Raw genomic sequence first — 18,445 nt, forward strand, 5'->3', positions numbered from 1 at the left:
TGGCTTTGCCGGTGGTGGGACGGAGCAAGAAGCCTCGCGGTCGGCGGTGTGGACCCCCGAGAGTAAGTGTTGAACTTTAAGGCCTTACCCCGGTGGGTCTGCGGTGCCGATTGCGCAGGCCAGCCCTCGGTCCGATCGTCGGTGGGGGGATCCTCGCGGTCGCCGTCCAAAGAGGAAGCTGCGCCGGAGTAGGAGCGATTTAAAGGCCTTGCGGGCCTCTCTTGATTGGCTGTCGGGTGGACGGGAGGGCCGTGCTGGTAGGCTGGTCCCTGGAGGGACTGGCTGGAGGCGGGCTTTGCCGGCGGTGGGACAGAGCAAGAAGCCTCGCGGTCGGCGGTGTGGACCCCCGAGGGTAAGTGTTGAACTTTAAGGCCTTACCCCGGTGGGTCTGCGGCACCGATCGCGCAGGCCAGCCCTCGGTCCGATCGTCGGTGGGGGGATCCTCGCGGTCGCCGTCCAAAGAGTGAGGACGGCGACCTCCGGTGCAGCTGACCTGTTCCTGTTGAGGCGGGAATGGCGGCCATTTTGGATTCTTTTGCGTGCATGAATGGGAGGGGAATTCCCTCCCCTTCATGACGTCGCAACTCCTTGGCCTGAGGCATACCAGCCTCCAGATTCGGGAAGGCCATATGTTCCACTGACTGACTCAAATGAAACGCCAAAACGACCTTAGGCAAAAAGGAGGGAACCGTCCGCAAGGATATTTGTATTTTTGTATTTATTAAAATTTATTGATCGCTTAACACAGAGTAGGCCTAAGCGAGTCACAATAAAACAAGCATAAAATGATTAACAAAACATAAACAGAAAAAACATAAAATAAAAGATCCAACCACAATCAGCACAAATTAACAATAGGCCTGCTACGAAAAGAGGTTCTTTAATTGGAGTCTGTATTTTTTAAAACTGTCCTGAAGACGGAGATCACCTGGTCAGACCGCTATCAGCACAGACTAGGCTTAGGCCTGCTGCAGCAGGAAGTTCTTCAATTGGAGTCTGAAGTTTTTTAAACTGTCCAGAAGACGGAGATCATATGGCAGTGAGTTCCATAAAGTAGGGGCTGCTACCAAGAATGAGGTTTCTCTGGTTGTAGTAAGGCGAACATGGCGAACAGATGGAATATCCAATAGTCCATGTTGAGAGAATCTTAAATCCCGGGTTGGTTTATAGATCCTTGAGAGTACTGTACCAAGAGGGAGAGTCAGAGCTCAGCAATTTGAAAGTGGTCATGGCAAATTCATCCCAAATATGTTAGTGTACAGGTAACCATTTCAGTTTTTCCAAGATTGGTGTAATATGATCAAAGTCCAAAATTCATAGAAAGGGTTCCCTGCAAAATAGGGCTTGAAGTTCCAACACTCGCCTGGCTGAACAAATTGCCACCAGGAAAACCACCTTCAAAGTCAGATCTTTTATGGTAGCCCTTTTAAGGGGTTCAAAAGGCGCAGCACACAAGCCTTTGAGAATGAGATTGAAGCTCCAATTAGGGAAAATCTTGCAAGAAAGGGGCCGCAAGTGTTTTGCTCCTCAAAGGAAACGCATGACGTCCAGATGCGCAGCTAAGGAAGCTCCCTGAACCTTGCCTAATAAACAACCTAGAGCTGACACCTGAACCCTCAAGGAATTGAAGGACAGGGCTTCTGACAGGTCCCTTTGCATAAAGACAAAGATCTGCAGTACCGATGCTCTCCGAGGGTCAATCTCCTGCTCCTCACACCAAGACTCAAAGACCCTCCACACCTGGATAGACGCTAGTGTGGTAGAGGTCTTGCGAGCCCATAGCAGAGTAGAAATAATGTCCTCCAGATATCCTTTCCTCCTTAGTTACCTCCTTTCAAAAGCCAAGCCGCTAGACAAAAGCGATCCACTTGATCGAAAAATATAAAGCTCTGCCTTAAAAGATCCTGTAGATGGCCCAGCCTCAGGGGTCCATCCACTGCTAGATTGACCAGATCCGCAAAACCATGGTTGTTTGGCCACTCCAGGACCACGAGAATCACTCTTCCTCGGTGGACCTCTATTCTCCTTAGAACCTTGCCCACTAGAGGCCAGGGCGGGAACACGTAAAGCAGAACCTCATGAGGCCAAGGAGGAACCAGGGCATCCACCCCTTCTGCCCATGCTTCCTTCTCGACTGAAGAAGCGTAGCGCCTTGGCATTGTTGTGGGTCACCATCAGATCCACCTGAGGCTTGCCCCACTTGTTTGAGATGAGGGTCTTCGCTTCGTCCGACAGCTCCCATTCTCCGGGGTCCAACTGCTGCCGGCTCAGAAAATCCGCCTGCACATTAACAGACCCCGCTATGTGCGACATCGCTATAAAGGCAAGCTGCTGTCCCCCCCAGGACATCAGCATCTCTGCTTCCCTTGCCACCGCTTGACTCTTGGTGCCACCTTGGCAATTGATGTAGGCCACCATCGTCACATTGTCCGAGAGGACAGACCTCCCGATTGGAAAGGGAAGGTCGCGGTCAGGCCTCTCAGACCAGCCATGACCAGATCCACAGAGTCCTGGTTCTGTTCCACTTGTGGCACTGCAATTCCCAGCTCAGCTAAGACATGTGGGATAAGAGGACCAAGCTCCTCCCTCTGAAAAAGACACAGTACTTTGGAATTGTCCCCCTCCAGGGGAGGCATCGTTCCAGGCTCCTCCTCCCCCGGATCCTGTTCTGCCACAAGCAGAGGTCCCTCTGGAGGGTCAGCAGAGGGTAACCCCGGATCCAAGTCCACCGCCGCGTGACCATGCCCTGCAGGAGCTCTGACAGTGCGGATCCTGTTAGCTCCTGCAGAAGTCTATGCTGTGGCCTTCGGAGAGGCGTTCTGGAAGATATGACCGCTTAGCCCCCTGGGACAAAAAGGCCTGGTACATTAGCAAATGAACTCTGGGTTAAAAGGGGGAGGATCCTGTTCATCCCTCCCCCAAGGGATCAAAGTCCCCCTCACCCAGCCCCTCCATGTCCCCTTGGGGCTCCTCAGGGTTGGAATTAGCCAATAATGGAGGGAATTCCCCTCCCCTTCATGCACGCAAAAGAATCCAAAATGGCCGCCATTCCCGCCTCAACAGGAACAGGTCAGCTGCACCGGAGGAAGCAGATCGCACTTGTCACGGCTCCCGCCGCTGAGAGAGTTCCCCCACAGTTCCCCACAAAGAGCCCTCCCCACCAGGGAGGTAGCGGGAACAAGAGCCAGCCCACGAAAGCCGCAAGGAAACTCGTCAGCTGTGAACTTTAACACATTGTCTGATGGGCAAGCATGGAGACAAAAAAAAAAAAGTCAAGGAGTTTCAACTGGCGTTCACATCTGAAACTGGATGAAATAAAAATTAAAAATAAAAGTCTTCTCTTGGACTTCAGCAGCTCTATAACATCTCCAAATGTATTTCCAAAATTAAGTTCACAGTATAATTTATCACCTGTTGCTTGTCTTTCGGGATACCCACTAATAAATAAATAAATGAGGGCTGCAACCATACAGAAATACTTGAACTTACCTCTTCATCCATAAAATCTTCTGGCCTGAAAACCTGCTTGTCTGCCCTTCCCTGACGTGATGATACAAAAGTAGAAGGCGTCCATCCTAGAAGAACAAAGCACCCCCCAGAAGATATGGAAATTACCACCTTTATCCATTCACATGAAAAACAGAAATTAATGACAAAAACAAACAATATAGATAGTTTCAAAGGTGTCTTAGCAGGTACCGTAGCCTACTGTATAAAGGCCTGAGTTGTGACTTCCAAAATTAGCATCCATTAACTTTATCATTACATCACAGCAAAGTTTTCTCTTTTCTAGTCACACATGTATGGATAAAACAATCTGCACATGTTACAGATATAGCAAAACTCTGGGCTGGAGAAAAATAAATACAGTTTAACATACCTTCCTTAGAGCCAACAGTATTGAAGTACCCTGCAGAAAAGCCTCCTGTGAATGCTCCATGAAAACGTTTGTACCTTCCTTTCTCATCTTTGACTGTCTGATCTTGAATGGGTATTGGCTTCTTAACCGGCTCTCCTAGGAAAAAAAAAAAACAACCCAGAAAAGTGAGCTGCACATAGACACATGCCAGCAATTAAAGTCCTTCACATGTTTAAGTAGACTCCCACTATCTGTTCAACTCAGATTTGTAAAAAAACGAAAAGATTAATAGAGGTCGTGATCTAGTCCTATGTTTCTAAACCTTCAAAGGAAAAAGAAAATTGGTTCTTACCTGATAATTTTTGTTCCTGTAGTACCACGGATCAGTCCAGACCATACCTCCCTTCCAGCAGGTGGAGACAGAAAAAAAACTTGTGCCTCCTGCATCCCTTCAGTATATAGAGTATCAATGCAGAATAAGACTAGCAATGAATCAAGCAAGAACTGAACTTTAAGAATGAACATATAAACATGTAACCGTAGCTTTCTTTCTTAGTATGCTGCAATAACATAAGCTGAATATGTGCGTGCGGAATTAACAGATCCCCTTGTTACCCACTCCTAGTCTTTGGGCAGGCATCTAGACTGATCTGTGGTACCACAAAACAAGACGGTAACCGGTCCAGGAAAGCCACGGAAATGGAAAAACAAAAACCGGACCGATGCCTTGGAAAGGATTTTATTCAATTATTATTGAACATGCACATGATCTGTGGTACTACAGGAACGAAAATTATCAGGTAAGAATCAATTTTCTTTTCCCTGTACGTTCCCGGATCAGTCCAGACCATGGGATGTACCAAAGCTTCCCTAAACCGGGTGGGCCCTCGCAAGTCCCACACACAATACGCCACTGCCAAAATCTCTGGGCACCTGAACGTCCAAATGGTAGTGGCGAGCAAATGTGTGGAGTGTCTTCCAAGTAGCAGCTCTGCAAATCTCCTGAGGCGATACCAACTGGCATTCGGCCCATGAAGCGGCTTGAGAGCAAACAGAATGGGCCTTCAGGCCCTCAGGAACAGGTCTTCCTTTACAAATGTATGCAGACGAAATGGCTTCTCTCAACCATCATGCAATCATTCAGGCCGATACAGTACAGTGCGCTGCGACGGAGCGCACTGTTAACCTGTCATTGCACGCACGTTTTCCCTTACCCCTTTTTCAGTAAGGGGCGGAAAACGCCCAAAGGTTGGCGCTAATTTCTTCCAGCACCGGGAAAGTGCACAGAAAAGCAGTAAAAACTGCTTTTCTGTGCACCCTCCGACTTAAGATCATGGCGATATTAAGTTGGAGGTCCCGAAGGGTAAAAGAAAAGTAAAAAAAAAAAAATTTGAAGTCGGCCGGCAGCTGTCGGGTCGAAAACCGGACGCTCAATTTTGCAGCGTCCGGTTTCCGAGCCCATAGCTGTCAGCGGGCTTGAGAACAGACGCCGGCAAAACTGAGCGTCGGCTGTCAAACCCGCTGACAGCCGCCGCTCCGGGCCAAAAGGAGGTGCTATGTCCCTAGCGCCTCCTTTTGCCCGTTTCTACCGCCAGACCTAATTTAAATACTGCATCGCGCACACAGGCGAGTGACCTGTGCGTGCACCGGGAGAGCAGGCGTTCGCCCGCTCTCCTGCGGACTTTACTGAATCGGCCTGATTGCCTTAGATGCCTTGTGACCCTTCCTGGGACCGCTCCATAGGACAAACAAATGATCTGAAAGAATTTGTGACTTCCAAGTAACGCCAAACATCTAGACGAAGCTCTCATGCATGTCGAACATCGTTCGACAAATGAGGAAAAGCCAGAAGCTCAACAGATTGGCTTAAATGAAAAGATGAGACCACTTTGGGCAAAAAGGACAGAACCGTTCGGAGAGAAACTCCCGAGTCAGAGATTCTAAAAAACGGTTCCCTACAGGAGAGAGAAATTCGGCGAGCTGAGCATATAGCTACCAAAAACACCACTTTCAAGGTGAGATCCTTCAACGTCACCGTTTTAAGGGGTTCAAACGGCGGATCACACAATACGCGAAAAACCAAATTAAGACTCCACGACAGACATACCGGACGGACAGGGGGCTTCAAATGCCTTACTCCTCTGAGGAAACACACCACATCTGGATGTGACGCCACTGAGCTACCAAACAGAGTGCCTAAGGCCGCCACCTGTACCCGGAGGGGGAGTTAAAAGACAAGCCCTTGGCTAAACCACATTGCAAAAAGCTTAACATCTGAGCAATTGTAGCGTGTCTGGGAAGAATCTCTCGCTCATGACACCACTTCTCAAAAACCCTCCATACTCTAATTTATGAGAGAGAGGTAGACGTTTTCCTGGCTTGTAGCAGTGTAGTGATCACCTCCTCAGAATACCCCTTCTTCCTTAATCTCCGCCTTTCAAAAGCCAAGCTGCTAGACAAAAGCGGCCAGATTGATGAGATCAGTAAACCACGGAAGTCGGGGTCACTCGGGAGCCACGAGGATTACCCTCTCTGGGTGGACATCTATTCTGCGAAGCACCTTGCCTACCAGAGGCCAAGGAGAGAACACCTACAGGAGAACTGATGTTGGCCAGGGAAGTACTAGCACATCGACCCTACTCTGCGCCGTGATCTCTCCTGCGACTGAAAAAGTGAGGAGCCTTGACATTGTCCCGCATGTCATGTGGGGAGTCCCCCATCTGTGAAAAATGAGATCCATCGCTCTGTCAGAGTTCCCACTCTCCGGGATCTATGCGCCTCCGACTCAGGAAGTCCGCTTGTATGTTGTCCTTCCCTGCGATGTGAGAAGCCGCTAGCATCGCAAGGTTTTACTCCGCCCAAGCCATGAGTAGCTCCGCCTCATTGGCTACAGCTTGACTTCTGGTGCCTCCTTGACGGTTAATATAGGCCACCATCGTCACATTGTCGGATAGGACACGAACTGCCTGATGGCATAATCGGGGGAGAAAGTGTTGCAAGGCCAAGCGAACCACTCTGGTCTCCAGGCGATTGATCGACCATCCGGACTCCTCCGGGGACCAGCTGCCCTGTACTGAAAGATACTGGCAAACAACTCCCCAACCGGAGAGACTAGCATCCGTGGTCACCACTATCCAGTTCGGATCTTCCAGATCCACCCCTCGAGATAGACTGTGTGGGCAAAGCCACCACCCAAGACTGGACCTGGCGTGATCGGTGAGTGGCAGAGGGAATTGGAAATTCTCCAACTTGGGATCCAACCAGGAAAGCAATGATCATTGTAACGGTCTCATATGAGCAAAGACCCAGGGAACCACCTCCAGAGTAGATGCCATCGAGCCAAGAACTTGAAGGTAGTTCCAGGCCCTGGGCAGCGGGAGTGCCAATAAGCGACGAACTTAATCCATCAATTTGTTCATTCAGTCCATCGGGAGAAAAAAACGTTCCCGCCCGAGGAGTCAAACCGGGCTTCCAGAAATTCCAATGTCTGAGAGGGGATAAGATTGCTCTTGACCTGATTGTTTACCCAGCCGAGGGATTCCAAGAGAGTGGTCACCTTGTGGATCGCTTCCACACAGCATTCCCTTGACTTCGCCCTGATGAGCCAATCGTCCAGGTAGGGATGAATGAGGAGGCCTTGTCTCCGGAGGGACGCCGCCACAACCACCATGACCTTGGTGAACGTATGGAGTGCGGTCGCGAGACCGAAGGGCAGAGTGCAGAATTGGTAATGCATCCCCAGGACCATGAAGCAAAGGAACTTTTGATGGTCTTCACGGATGGGAATGTGCAAGTATGCCTCCATCAGATCCAGAGAAGCCAGGAATTCTCCCTTGCGTACAGCCGCGATGACTGAACGCAGAGATCCATGCGAAAGTGTGGCACCTTGAAAGACTTGTTTACCTTCTTGAGGTCCAAAATTGGCCAGAAGTATCCCTCCTTCTTTGGATCTACAAAGTAAATGAAGTACCTCCCTTTCCTCCAGAGTTCTGGAGGAACCGGCTTTACCGCTCCCAGAACTAGGAGACGTTCTAGAGTCTGACGCACAATCTGCCGTTTGACTTGTGGACCGTATGGAGATATTAAGTAGAAGTCTCTGAGAGGCCGAGCAAATTCCAAAGCGTAGCCTCATTCTATTATGCTTAGCACCCACTGATCGGAAATATTTCTGGCTATGCCTCGTAAAACCGGAACAGGCGCCCCCAACCCGAGGGATCGGCCGGCCCCATCTCATTGTGTAGTCTTGGAGGATGGGAGGTGAGGAAAGAACCCCCTCTTGAGAGGTTCTGCGTCCCCGAAAGGGGACATCAAGTAATCTATTTTTGTTTTCCCAAAATTGAAAATTATTATTTTAACTAAGAGCTTTGTTTCCTTCAGTTTGAATTTTAGCTCTGATTTTCTTGGAGACATCAAAATTGCATGTAGTGGGGTAAAACCAGGTCCAACTTAGTCTGGAGACTTGGAATAGTCCGATAACAACATTGAAAATGTAGCTTTCACAAGCTGATACTTGTTCCCTGTACGTACCCGGATCAGTCCAAACCATGGGTTATGCCTCCTTTCCAGCAGGTGGAGACAGAGAAAAACTTGAAAAGCACCCTCACTTAACCTGGTGTGCCTCCTGCATCCCTTCAGTATTTCTCTGTCTCCAGCAGATGGAGGTGGTGCAAACTCTGCAGTCTTGCCCTGTTTCCGAGGTACACGGATACGCGAAGACTCCTGGTAGGGGAACCCTCTGCGTCTATCTTCACACAGGGATCTACTCCAACAAGGACCGATCCCCCACGAAGATCCAACAAGATTCTCGCTTACGGCCTAGCCCTTGAGAGCTCTCGCCTGAAGAAGAGCGGATACTCAGGGCCAGTAATTGACACCCTGAGCCAGGCGCGCAAGTTTTCCACACCCTTAATCTATCCCCTACTGGAGGAGCGAGGTGCGTGGTGTGTGTTTTTGTATGATCTAAAACGCTGAGATCCTCTGCCCTTGGGTGCCCGGGGAGAGGGGCACAGGTTCTTCTTGTTTCTGTCCTCCGGTAGCCAGGGTACTGGGGACTCGCCCCGCTTGTCGGGCTAACTTATCCAGTTTGCTTCCGAACAGGAGTGTTCCTCTAGTGGGCATTCTCGTGAGCTTTGTCTTGGAGGTCGCGTCGGCTGACCAACTTCGAAGCCAGGGTTGTCTTCTGGCTGCCACTACGGACGAGATGCCCATGGCTGTGATGTGTACCAGGTCTGAAGACGCATTCGTGAGGAATGAGATTGCCGGATCTAATGCTTAGATTGGCGTAGTTGTGTCCCTGGACATAGCCTGGCAGGCACGTGTCACCATGGCACAGCAGGCCGCGATCTGTAAGGACATAGCTGCCACATCAAAGGACTGTTTGAGGGTGGATTCCTGCCGTCTGCATGGGTATCTTTGAGTGCCGCTCCTCCCTCGACTGGTCTGGTGGTGCGCTTTGTGGTGGCGCAGACCAGGGCGTCGAATTTGGGAGACCTCAGAAGTTCCTTAGTCGAGGGGTCCAAGGGTTAGAGGGCTTTTAGGGCCCGACCTCCCTTGAAGCTGGCCTCTGGAACGTTCCATTCCAGGTCGACCTGTAGTGTTGGGGAATGGCGTGAGGTCTGACGGAGCCCGACCAGATAAGGCCTTGGATTCTGCTGTGGTGCCAGTATCCGGGGTGGTCCATGCCTTCAGGCTTGTGGCCACGAGATCTGGAAGCTCGTCTGTTGGGGGGGGGGGAACGCATCATGGCTCGGTATGGTTCCGTTCCCGGAGGGATTTCCCCCATCTTCCAGGGTTTCTGAGACTTCCTCTGACTTGTGGGCCACTGGTGAGAGTTGTAGCTTTGTCACTGGTGGTCCTGACTGTGCGTGGATGAAGGATTGCAGTTCTGCGAAGAAGCCCGTCCAGGAAAAGTTACCTGGGACTGAATTGTCTCTGTTCCCCTAGAGCTTCTTCGCACTACAGACACAGGGCGGTGACCACTTCTGGCTGCGCCGCTCACAGGTGGTAGGCTGGTCAGAGGGCCTGTCTCTCGGATGTTTTATCTGGATGTGTCATGATTTGCACGTGAATCCTTCTCGGATGCGCGTGCTAGGGGCTTGTTGTGCGTTTTGGGTGCGCCCACATCGTGCGCGTAGAGCCCGAGGGTGTGCGCGTGGGTCTATTTGTGCGCACAGCCCTGTTATGCACATCGCTGTGCGCAAGGCACAATACGCGCGTCGCTATGCGCCTCAATATTTTATGCGCCCAAGTATCTTTATGCGCCCGGCTCGCCACTGAGCGCACTACTCAGGAAGTGGGTGAAGCGGCAACCAAGAGGGGGGGAAATGGTGCCGGCGACCATGCGATCAAGATGGCAGCCCCCCTGGAGGATCTCCACGTGGGAGGACCCTCGCGCCGGATCAGGGTCTAGCCCAGCCTCGGCTGCTCAACCCGATTAGACAGCCGCTGGATCGACGAGCTGTGCGGCTATCCGAGCCTCGGAGACCGGAGACTTTGAAAAAGTTTTCTACCTTACCTTGTCTCGGCGCTTCCCGGTCTCTTGCCGGGCAGTCTCCAGCTGCGGGGGGAGAGGGGAATACCTTCTCCGCCACGCTGGGTCTGCACCCGCTGCCTCTCAGTCGCTCCCTTTTCAGGGGGCTAAGTCCATGCCGGGTCGGCGACCGGACCGAGGCTGCCTCTTAGCCGCTCCCTTTGCAGGGGGCTAAGTCCACGCCGGGACCGAGGCTACGTCTGAGGGATCTCAGAAATCATCTCAGGAATTCTCGACTGGGGGAGGGCCCCTTAGGTATCACCGCAGGAGAGCGGAGTTCATCTGTAGATAAGATTTCTCTTTCTTTCTTTCTTCTTTAAATTTGGAGTTTGGTTTTCTAACGCTGTGCAAGCCTGTGTGAAGTCCTGAACTGCTATGGAGACGGAAAAAACTGAGGAACAGAGCCTCGTGCACAGGTATATGTAGTGCTGATGTCAGACTGAAATCTGACTCCGTCTCCAACTGCTATCAGGAGCGCACTATACCCATTGGTCCTGCTACACAGACTGGGGAAAAGTCTTTTTGAATGAGGTTTATTGCTTTCTATGTTCCACTGTTATGCCCTACACTACAGGGAAAAACTGAACACTAACTCCAAATAGTGTTATTATTCAAAGCACAGCATTCAGTACCTGACAATACCAAGTTTGATTAGTTCTTCTAAGTTAAAGACAACATACAACGAACAATAATGAAAAGGGCTGGATTCAATTACTGTTAAACTTGTTCATTTACTCTGACATGTGTCATTGTCTAAGGCTAGAGGAATCTAAAAACCTGCACACAATACAAAGACCAAACTATGTGAAAGAAGATCTGAGATTTAGGGCCAGATATACTAAGCCTTTGCTGAATGAAAAGAGGACTACAAGACAGTCTTCTAATTTATTTTTTCAACTGTGTTGATTTAACAGTTGTCAGTCTAGGCACATCCATAGGTATAAACTATATTACCTATGGATTCCTACTAGTCTGGGTACTTCATTTAAATATTTGTATAGTGCCCGGACTTCTGGCTCCAGTTCCAGCTTTATTTGCTGATTGTAAATAAAGATTTTCTGAGAAAAAGTCAGAATGGAAAATATTAAATATTGGTGGCAACACTGGAGTTCTGGCTATCTCAGCTGCACCAAGGGCCATAATACAATATGGAGAAGTCATACTTTTAGGGAAAGAAGAAGAATTTTATTTCCCAATTCCCATTGTGCGTCTACGGGAAATAAAGATCGGTCCATCTTTTGGCCCTGTTCGCGCTGCTCCGCATGCCTCATCTGGGGAGATTGGCGGTAAAGCGAGGGGGAGGCGCGACAGGCAGCGCAAACAGGGCCAAAAGATGGACCGAGCTTTATTTCCCATAGACACACAACGGGAAGGAGGGGGGGGAGGGACCCCATTAGTCCACCTCGCCCGTTACGCAGTGACCGCGCCCCTTTTGCACTCCAGGCTAACACGGTAACAACCGCCCCCGACTCACCCTCCGCCAGTGGCTCCAGGGGAGTTCCGTAGACCCCAAAGTCTTCGTCGCTATCGCTCTCCTGCGCGGCCATCTTTCCCACGGCGACGGTGGCCGCTTTAGTCCAAACGAGCTCCGCGCGCGATGTCTGGGAAGACTTTCTTACAGCCGGGCAACCTGCAGGGGGCTTCTGCCACAATTATTCTTATAAGTGCTTCGTATCATCAGGCTTTTTCTCTCTCCCCCCAAATCTTCCAAAAATATAAAGGACATCGCTGATTTCCAGGAATGGTTTAGTCTTGCATACAAGATGTTAAAAAAAACACCTTTTTTTGTAAGAAAGTGAGCATCTTTCCAAATCTGGATATAATGGAATTATTGTATTTCCAGTGCAGATCCGTCTAACATGTACGAGATAATAGAAAGCGTTTCACTGAAAATTATTTTCATATTGATATGTATACCTATCCGGCTGCTGACCTTGGATGTACAAGATCATAGAATCTTCTGTTCCCAGTGCTTTTATTGTAAAGTCACAGGTACACAAGAAGAAGCTTTGTAAGGAAGATCGGGTGGAGTCTTAACGACAGTGACTTTAAAAAAATCATACAAGATTACTTTGAGTCTTTTGTACCTGTTATCTAGTATATAGACACTCAGAATTCTATATATCTTGTTTTATATTGTGGAATCTTTTTATGTTAAAAATAAAAATAAGCAGGGTCGTTGCACAAACTTCTCTTCCTCTCATTAACCCAATAGTTGGGTTTATAAAGTCCAGGGTTTCCAACTCATATTTTCCTGACAGTCTTTTGGATTTTTATGGGCACTCGTTTCACTGCAGCTAGTTTGGGCACACCTGGACTTGCTATGCTCAAATTGGCACCTTTGTGAACCCAGATGTAGTCCCCCAAGTCCTGTAACTTGACTGAGTCTGAGCCCACGGCACCAGACATGGGTCCCGTCACTCATGACATTTTTACTGACATGAAACTATTTTTAGGAATGTGTCATTTTTTGTTCCTTTTATTTTTTATTGTCAGTGTATGTACTGATGGTTGGAACCCTGACAAGGTCAAAATAAGGGCCTCCCACAGAGAGATCCATATTCAGAGGCAATAAAAATGTATAGTCTGCTACATCACAAGTTTCAGAGTGGAGAACAAAGGCTATATACATATATTGTTTATTGTTAATTTATATTTTTTTCTCAAATATCCACCTGTACATATATTGTTTATTGTTAATTTATTTTTCGAATGTTCCTTTAAAATTCTCTCTTTAACCTTCCTACTGCTGTCCTCTCTCCTCCTTTATTGCTGCTCCCCCTTCCCCTTCCCTGTTTATTGTATTTCACTCTATTGTTAACTTGTTATAATGTAAACCGGCATGATGTTCCAATGAATGTCAGTATATAAAAATCAATGAATAAATAAATAAATAGACATACATAATTAAAATAAACATCCCCCAAAAATGTAGAAGTACTTAGGGAAAAGAAAGGATATAAAGCGACTTGCAGTATTCCTAGGAAGAGTATCTCTGACATTTCTGAATGGCCTTTCAAGTGAAAAACTTGATTATTTTATAAAGGGAGCGAAGGCCTCTTTAAAAAGGAAGGCCTTTAAATCCTTAAAGGATTTTTCATAAAAAAGTGACCGAACAGCCATGGGAAGCGAGTTCCAATAAATGGGAACTGCCACAAAGAAGGCTATTTCTCTGATGATGTTTAGTCACGCAAGCTTTATTGCAGGAACCTTGAGGAGGGTTTTATCGGTAGATAATACAGGTCTATAAATTTTCAGGACTGAGCTGACACAAGAACATAAGAACATGCCATACTGAGTCAGACCAAGGGTCCATCAAGCCCAGCATCCTGTTTCCAACAGTGGCCAATCCAGGCAATAAGAACCTGGCAAGTACTCAAAAACTAAGTCTATTTCATGTTACTGTTGCTAGTAATAGCAGTTGCTAATTTCTAAGTCAACTTAATTAATAGCAGGTAATAGACTTCTCCTCCACGAACTTATCCAATCCTTTTTTAAACACAGCTATACTAACTGCACTAACCACATCCTCTGGCAACAAATTCCAGAGTTTAATTGTGCGCTGAGTAAAAAAGAACTTTCTCCGATTAGTTTTAAATGTGCCACATGCTAACTTCATGGAGTGCCCCCTAGTCTTTCTATTATCTGAAAGAGTAAATAACCGATTCACATCTACCCGTTCTAGACCTCTCATGATCTTCAAGACCTCTATCATATCCCGCCTCAGCCGTCTCTTCTCCAAGCTGAAAAATCCTAACCTCTTTAGCCTTTCCTCATAAGGGGAGCTGTTCCATTCCTCTTGTCATTTTGGTAGCCCTTCTCTGTACCTTCTCCATTGCAATTATATCTTTTGTGGATTAGCTTGAAAATAATAGTTGAAAGCCTGTACAGAATACGCCGCTGAATTGGAAACCAGTGAAGCTCATAAAGAATGAGTGTAATGTGCTTGTTTATTTCTGTACCTTTCATAAATTAGATCCACCAGCTTTGTACAAAGCCATTTAAAACGATATTGAAGACTTTCTTTTTTTAAACAAGCTTTCGGATAGCGCAATGCTTAGTATGAGGACACTGCAGTTGATAGAGTTTTATTCTGTTTAATGTTATTTGTTAACTATTTTTAACTATTTTACTTTTTAGATTTTAGTGTGCTTAGCGTTATATTTGTATGCATTTTATTATGACTGTACATCTCCTAGGGCTTTGGAATGGACATCTCAAATGTTTAGAAATTAAAAACACATCCCTTTTTACTGAAGCATCCTAGGGATCTGGTTTCAAGTTTTGGGTGTTCTGGCCAGAAAGATTAAGCACTAGCCTTCTAGTCCTCCAGCAAGTTCAGTTGCTCTCTCTTTCTCCCCCCCCCTCCCACCATGCCCCACCCCTTTTTTTTTTATCACAGGAATATTTCCACGATATTTATAGCAATTTGATAAATCTAGGTCCAACTTTGCTCTCTGGACAGAGATTGAATATGGACCTAAAAATGGGAGAAAAGCCTTAGTAAATCAGGCCCTAATCTACTAAGCACTTGGCCTCTGGAGCCCATAGTTTGGCTACACAGGCTGAAGTCTGATTTGTATGACAATGGAGCTTATTTATGAAAGCTTAATACCAGCAGAAAGGCGTTTATGAACAGGTGCTAAATTAATTATCATCTATTTGTAAACACCATTCTTTTGTGGTGCCAAATGGAAGTCAGTTTACAATAGATTGCACTGTATCTTGATTAAATCAAGACAGGACAACCAACTAATAGCATTCATATGAATGCAAAGGTCACCAAACCCAGCATCATGATATTTATCCTGCTGAACTGATTGCAGGGCAGCTGTTTCAAGAGCTGCAGTTGTACTGCCTGTGAAGAACCAGGGTCAAAACTGACAGTGCAATCTGGAAAAGCCTGCCACCCAGTCAACATGATACGTTCCATTAACAAAGGTTTAAAGCAATTAAAAAAATTATTAGAGCTATATAAGTTTTTCTTTATTAGGATCATTATTACTAACACTGGAGGGGCTTCCAGGGAGGGGAGGGAAGTCAGGGGACTGTCTTAGACAGCACTGACCACTGAAAGCTCAGAGAATGCCAGGTTCACTTAAAGGTCGATGTGCTGACACGTGATATTTGCTGTGGGTTAGTGGCTATTTTGCGCAATTTTGCCACGGATGCAAATGATCTCCTCTACATCCATAGCAGTTTGTTGCCACAGCTGCAAACTTTGTGCATACCAAGCCATGGCAACTCATGAAACATTTCGAAGGCTGGAGGCCCCACATGGAGGCACCATATTGTAATGGGGCTGTGCAGCCTTAAAGGGGCAGTACAGGCCATGTGAGGCCCCTCTCTCACCAATAAAGTCCCTGGTGGGCCAGTGGCCCCCAGATGGAGGGCAAAAAAGTGCATGTGTGGAGGTGTTTCTACAAGTTTGCCCCTTGTCCTCCTGAACATATTAATAATAATTATAGCCTTCTTCTCCCATCCCCCAGTCCCCTAAACTTACCCGATAGGGGAGTGGGGTCTTCCAGGTGCAGGAGCAATGCCCACCTGCTTCTGCCCTGCCGACCGCCATTTTCCAAAGTGACGCCAACTGACCAGCTAATCCCTTTCACTTCCTTTGCACATGGGAGTGAATGGTGTCAGCTGCTCAGCTGGCATCATTTTGAAAAATGGCCTTTAGGGCAGGAGTGAGCGGCCATCACTCTTGCTCCCAGAAGACTCCCACTAGCTAACCAGGTAAAGCTTGGAAAGGCCAGAGTAGGGGGAAGGGGGGGTGTCACATTTTATTTTGTGTGTGTTCAGGGGGACAAGGGAATGGGGCTTATAAAGGTACCCACTAGGGGTGAGGGGACTGCTGGCCGAGCAGGGACTTCTCTTGTGGTGGTGGTGGAACTTATGTAGACCACATGGCCCCTTTAATGCTGCACGGTGTTTCACGGAAAGCTCAGCTCCTCCCAGGACAAAAAAAAATGGACTTGCAAAAACTTCATGTGCCTAGATTCACAACTCCCTCCCCCCCCCCCCCCAACCATGAGCTACTTTGCATGATTTTGCATCACAGTAGCTTTTGGGGGTATTTGAATAATTTCCATGTGTAGCCCATGAAAGTTTACTATTTGAAGGTCACTTTAGTGAAAATGTTTTCACAAAAGGGGTTTATATGACTGTCTTTCAGATTTTTGTGCGTTTCTGCTCCTTGTGTGAAATGTTTTGTGCAGAACCCCATTTTGGGAAAAATGTTCACTTTATACATTGGCCTCTTCTCTTTCTTTTCCTTACTTTTCTCTTCCTATCCATTTGTTTTCTCTGCTTTCCCCTTTTGTTCCTTCTCTTATCCCTTTTTCTGGTCCTTTTTTCTCCCTTTCCCCACTTCTTTCTATTTTTTTTTTTTTTACAGTGATCCCCTGCAGGTGGTCAAGTTTTTACAGCTGTCAGCTGGGAGATATCCATGGCTACAGCAGTGTAAGTAGACTTGGGTGAGCACATTGTCCTCATCTGCTGACATTTACTGTCTTGCTATGTGTTCCATCCCAAGTATCTCTTAGGATGGTGGACCCTTGGCCGAGATGAGGTGGACGCTACCGGTGGGGGAAGCCCCCAGAGGTCCTCATCATCGACAGGCAGTGGTGGTTGGTGCAGAGATCCAACAGGATCTTCACCAATACCAGCCCTCGTTCCCTGCAGGTTGAGCCCTTAGGTACCGGGGCCGGCTGGACTTAGGCTGGGGTCTCCGTAGATGATGAATCCCACAGCGAGGCGAGGGTGTAGTCAGGCAGGCCACAGTCGAGGCAGGCGGCATTCAGCAAAGGTCCAGAAATATACCAAGGTCGTGGCAGGCGGCAAGCAGACGAAGGTCACAAGGCATTCCAAGATCGGGGCAGGCGGCAGGCAAGCAGAGGTCAAGCGGGCGTTCTGAGGTCAGGGCAGGCAGACGACAAGCGAAGATCCAAGAGACAAGCCAAAGTCAAAAGCCAGAAGACAATCCAAGGAGTTGAGACAGGGGCATGGAGGCAGGAACACGGCAACCAGCAGCTCCAACAGAGTTCGACCTGTTGCTGAAGCTTCAGATTGCTAGAGCCAGGATTATTTAGGCCCCTGGCTCAGATGTCATCATTGAGGGCCATGGTCATTTTCCCGCCATTGGCCTATTTAATTTTATTGTTCTTTGATAGTATAGTAGTTAAGTTTTTAAGTTTTGTTATTTTAAGGTTTTTTAAGATTTTAAGTTGTCATTGAATTTAGGAAACTAACTAAAATGACGTATTTAATTTATTATATAGTTAACTGTATGTATTGAATTATGTCAATGTACACCGTTGTGATGGTCAAACGACTGATGTAACGGTATATAAACCAAATAAACTAAACTATATATATATATTTTAAACATGGGGAAGCGAATCGCACGCTCACCTAAGGACTGGGCGCAAGTCCCGCATCAGGCGGCATCCTCACCGCAATGTGGGGAGATGTGCGGCAAGAGAGGAGCTGGAGGAGGCCTCCTGAAGATGCTGGCAGGGATTCCCTGCTGCCACGAGAGATCTCCCGGAGGTCCCCAGTGCGGCGCCTGGCCATGCGGCACATAACAGTATCTTTCTCTTTTATCTTCCTTTGCCTTTTTGCTCTTCACCTTCCACCTCTCTTTTCTTAAATCCATTCCATTTTAGCCTTCCTTTCCTAGATTCTGTCTTCTCTTTCCTAATGAATTCCAACATCTAACACAGGGGTAGGCACAGGGGTGCCACAGACAAGCCACGTTTTCAGGATATCCACAATGAATATGCATGAGATAGATTTGTATGCACTGGAGACAGTGAATGCAAATATACATATGAAGCTACTGCAACAGCTATAGTCAAACTGTGAATCTGACTAATAACAGCATCCAATCTCTGTACCGCTTGGATGCTAGTAACAGCATCCAAGCAGTACAGAAAGATTTCCAGTCTCTAATGAAGCAGATTAGTCACATGGCAACAACCATTGCCTTTTCAGAAGTGTTACCTGTTCATGGCAAGGGGAAGGAGAGGGGGCTGGGGCCGTGTATGGAACAGAAA

At 47.6% G+C, this 18,445-nt stretch overlaps 1 protein-coding gene across 1 annotated transcript in view; it reads right to left on the reverse strand.

Moving 5' to 3' along the window:
• Positions 1-12,085, reverse strand: part of GPATCH1 (G-patch domain containing 1) — a 111,405-nt gene extending 99,320 nt beyond the window's left edge. The window contains exons 1-3 of the mRNA XM_029608394.1: positions 11,863-12,085; positions 3,881-4,015; positions 3,490-3,575 (exon numbers count right to left, since the gene is read on the reverse strand). Of these exons, the coding sequence (XP_029464254.1) occupies positions 3,490-3,575; positions 3,881-4,015; positions 11,863-11,935 (294 nt within the window). The 5' untranslated portion in view covers positions 11,936-12,085. The remainder of the gene's footprint in view (positions 1-3,489; positions 3,576-3,880; positions 4,016-11,862) is intronic.
• Positions 12,086-18,445: the final 6,360 nt, after the last annotated feature.

Source organism: Rhinatrema bivittatum, chromosome 7 (genome assembly GCF_901001135.1).
Source record: "Rhinatrema bivittatum chromosome 7, aRhiBiv1.1, whole genome shotgun sequence".
Taxonomy (NCBI): domain Eukaryota; kingdom Metazoa; phylum Chordata; class Amphibia; order Gymnophiona; family Rhinatrematidae; genus Rhinatrema; species Rhinatrema bivittatum.